We start from the raw sequence: 4,032 nt of genomic DNA, 5'->3' as shown, positions 1-4,032 counted from the left end.
TACCTCCACACACACTCAATCCCCAACAGAACGTAAAATCCACTACTCTCCACCTAAACAACTCAATTCATTCTCCCCAAACTTAAAAAACTCACTACTCTCTTACACTAATACCACCACTTACCTCCCAGACTTAAAGTACCACTTAATCCCCACAAGACAACCCCATCTTCATCTTATCTCTCTACAACTTTTTAATACTCCATCACCCCCAGACTTAATATTCTTCATTCATCCCCACAGGAACAATACATCCATTCATCTTCCTTACAGGGACGTTAATTACCATCATCCTACAGAACTAATCATCTTCAACTAATCTCCTAACAGACTTAAATTACTTCACTATTCTCTCCCAGATTAATCGCTTCACATCTCATCTAACAACATGCCATCTTACTCCTAACAGACTAATCATCCACTACTCCTTACATGACTAATCATTCATCACTAACCTCCCATACTAATTATCGCACACTCCCCCACAGGACTAATCATCTTCATTACTCCTACTACGACTAATGCTCTTATCTACTTCCCAGACTAATATCTTCACTATCTCTCTACAGACTAATCACTTCATCTATCTCTCTACATACGTAACATCTTCATCACTCTCTACAGACTAATTATTCATCATCTCTCCCCAACTAACAGCCCATCTATCTCTCCCAGACTAATTTACTCATCAATCTCTCCCAGACTAAACTCACTATCCCCTCAACAATCATGCTTCATATCTCTCCCACATAAATACTAATCATCTAATCTCAAAACCAACTAAATTTATTAAATTAATAAAATAAATCTCACTATCTCATTAAACACCACACCCTCCACCTCACCTACACACTTCTGATTTGGGAGGAGGAAAGGAAAGAAGGGAGGAGTGAAGAAGGAAGAAAGAGGGAGGGAGAAAAGGAGAGGAAGAAGAAAGAAAAGGAGGGGAAGAGGAGGAGGGAGGAGGAAGAAAGAGAGAGAGGGAGGGGAAAAGGAGAGGAAAGAAAGGGAGAGAAAGAGAAAAGAGAAAAGAGGAGGGAATGAAGAACCGAAAGAAGGCAGGGGAGAAAGGAGGAAGGAAGTGGGAGGAGAGGAGAGGAGGGAGAGAGAGGAGGAGAAGAGAGAGGGGGGGGGATAAGAAGGGGGAAGGATGAAGGAAGGAAGGAGAAAGAAGAAAAGGGGAAGTGAAGGAAGGAACAGCGCGCGAGGAAGAAGAGGAAAGATAGGAGAACAAGAGACAGAAGGGGGGGTGGATGATAAAGTGATTAAATTAATTTATGATTTTAGAAAAAAGAGTAATGAAAAATGAAAAGAGAGAAAAAAAGATTAATAGGAGGTGAGAGATGGAAAATAATGGAAGAAGTAATTATAAATAACAGATAAATGGCATGTAAACGTCATGAAGACAGTGTTAACAGATGCAAACACTATCAATCAGCGTTGAATCGCGCGTGAAATAGTGACGTGTCAGTATGGTGTAATAAATCGCGCGTGAGATGCAGCGAGTTGTGGCACGGGCTCCTGTGAACGCAATAGCAGACGCATACCACACGACGGGGTGTAAATTAGCGGCCCGTGCGGCCGGAAATGTCGAACAAAACGTCAAGGCGATGTTTAACGAGTCAGCGATGGCGTCCAGGCGTAAATAAGTGTAATAGTGCCTTATGGTGCAACCACGGCACTAACTCGAGAGACCGCGCATGATTGAGCGGAGAGAGCGAGAGAGAGTGAGAGAGAGAGAGAGCTAGATATACAGAAAGAGAGAGAGAGAGAGAGAGAGAGAGAGAGAGAGCAGCGAGAGAGAGAGACGAGATGAGAGAGAGAGAGAGAGAGAAGAGAGAGAGAGAGAGAGAGAGAGGAGTAGAGTAGAGAGAGAGACGAGAGAGAGAGAGAGAGAGAGAGAGAGAGAGAGAGAGAGAGAGAGAGAGAGAGAGAGAGAGAGAGAGGAGAGACGAGAGAGAAAGAGAGCAGAGACGAGAGAGAGAGAGAGAGAACTAAAATAGTTTAGACCCACCTCTAGTCCAGGAGATTGCATCTGAACAAGCTCTTAACCTCAAGTGTCGTCCGCTCTTCGTTTATCGCTGGCAACGCTGCCAGTGCATTGCGGAAGTAGAGTTCCGAGCGCGCAAGCAGCCATGAAAGCAGCAAACTTCCGACCTTCACCAAACTGTGTCAGGCGACTCCTGACAATCATGATGCAGACGGATGATGAATGACACGATGTGAGCGACATGTGTAAAGAAACGGTACAAGAACAACGCAACGCGATGACACGAGTGAATGACATGTGTACGAAACCGGTACACATGACACGGCACGCGATGACACAGATGTGATGACACGGTGTAGGAAATAGATACAACGGACAGAACGCGACGACACCGAATTGTGATGACATGGTGTGAGAAACGGTAACAATGACACGGACACGATGACACGATGTGATGACATGGCGTAGAAAACGGTACAATGGACACGACATCGATAATGCCGATACGAACGTGAGTCATGACGCGATGAACCACGGTGTGATGACACGATGTGATGACATGGTGTAAGAAACGGTACAATGACAACGACAACGATAATGTCACGCAACCGCAACGACACGGACTATGATGATAGACGCATGGATGACCATGGTGTAAAATCAGGCTACAATGACACGAACGCAAAATCGCCACAACACATATGACCACGATGTGATACCACGGCGTCAAGGAAGCGGTACAATGACAGCAGGCTCGGTACCCTGACCACTGATCGGTTCGCCCAGTTGCCCACGACGTGAATAATGCCACGACGCGAATGCACACGATCAGATGACGACCTAGAAATTTCACAAAGGTACCAACTGGTAACCGCTATGGCTGCCCTCCTTACTCGCTGTGATGTCCCTGCAAATTTGACGATGTCCACGGCAATAAACAGCCTGGGCCATAATAAAAACATTGTTTGTTTGCGCTCACCCGACCGACCCACCAAAAGGGGCCGACTCAAAAAATGTTGTCGATCTTTCCCATTCTTTTTCTCTTTTTTTTTTACAAATTGTATCACTGTACACTATATAAATCTGTAGGCAATACATTATATGTACCAAGCAAAACAAACATTCAACATTCACCCCCGAGCATGCAGACGCCGTGCTGCATTTGTAAAAATAAGCCTACCTACCTACCCAAACTTTTCAGCCTGGGTCGGGTGAGGCCTGCTGGCTTTCCAACTCATCGTGGTGCCCTAAAATATTCGATAAAACCCAAAAATTGGCCCGCCCTAAAATCTATACATTCGGCCTGCGCGCACAGGTGCAGTATAATGAAAAGTAGACCCTCACCTTCAGCAGAGCAATCTTCTTTCTCTCAAACTGATCGAGCTGTTCTTCCAGGGCTTTACCGGACCGCAACGCGTCCACGCTGGCCCGCATGAGCTCTGTCTCCGCCTGTATGTCAATAACGCAGATACAAATATATACACACACATACGTAACATCGCGAGTTCGTACGTATAAATTTAGGGGTTATGTAAAAATTATGTATCTTATAATTATTTTGCGTGCGACAGGCTATAATCATGCCACATGCGTCGGTGCAGTGTGAGAGAGTGTGTGTGTGTGCGTGCGTGCATGCGTGTGTGGCTGCGTGCGTGTTGGTATAAATTCACAACCAGCCAGCCGGCCTTCCTAACAGTTCGAACAGCTGCACATGCAAACACTCTAGGGATATGAATAGGAATGAACACTCCGATCGTTCTCTTCAGAGATTTTCGCTATGCAGCTACATGCACGGCAGAAACGGAATTGATGGCCGTAATCGTTGTGATAAAAACTACACTGTTTGTTATCGAACACACATGTGATGCATGTGGTGTCAGGGTTGATAGCTATACATGCAGTGGCGTAGCCAGGATTTTTTAACAGGGGGGGGGGGCCAAAAACAGCAAACTGCGCAAAATAGTGGATGACCTAATATTTTAATGGTCCTCCGCCTCCCTCTTCACACCCTATGCTCCCTCTCCTCTCAGCTCTGCAATCTT

General features: G+C 45.5%; 1 protein-coding gene across 1 annotated transcript in view; it reads right to left on the bottom strand.

Annotated features, from left to right (window-relative positions):
• Positions 1–2,147: 2,147 nt before the first annotated feature.
• The window catches only part of LOC106816378 (protein FAM92A1-like), a 4,252-nt gene continuing 2,367 nt past the window's right edge, over positions 2,148–4,032 (bottom strand). Inside the window, exons 4-5 of the mRNA XM_014820977.1 lie at positions 3,335–3,439; positions 2,148–2,183 (exon numbers count right to left, since the gene is read on the bottom strand). Coding sequence (XP_014676463.1) covers positions 2,160–2,183; positions 3,335–3,439 — 129 coding nt within the window. The 3' untranslated portion in view covers positions 2,148–2,159. The remainder of the gene's footprint in view (positions 2,184–3,334; positions 3,440–4,032) is intronic.

The sequence above is a fragment of the Priapulus caudatus genome, unplaced genomic scaffold, assembly GCF_000485595.1.
Source record: "Priapulus caudatus unplaced genomic scaffold, Priapulus_caudatus-5.0.1 Scaffold1362, whole genome shotgun sequence".
Taxonomy (NCBI): domain Eukaryota; kingdom Metazoa; phylum Priapulida; class Priapulimorpha; order Priapulimorphida; family Priapulidae; genus Priapulus; species Priapulus caudatus.
The sequence above is the reverse complement of the archived record's forward strand: the minus strand, read 5'-3'. Positions and strand labels throughout refer to the sequence as shown.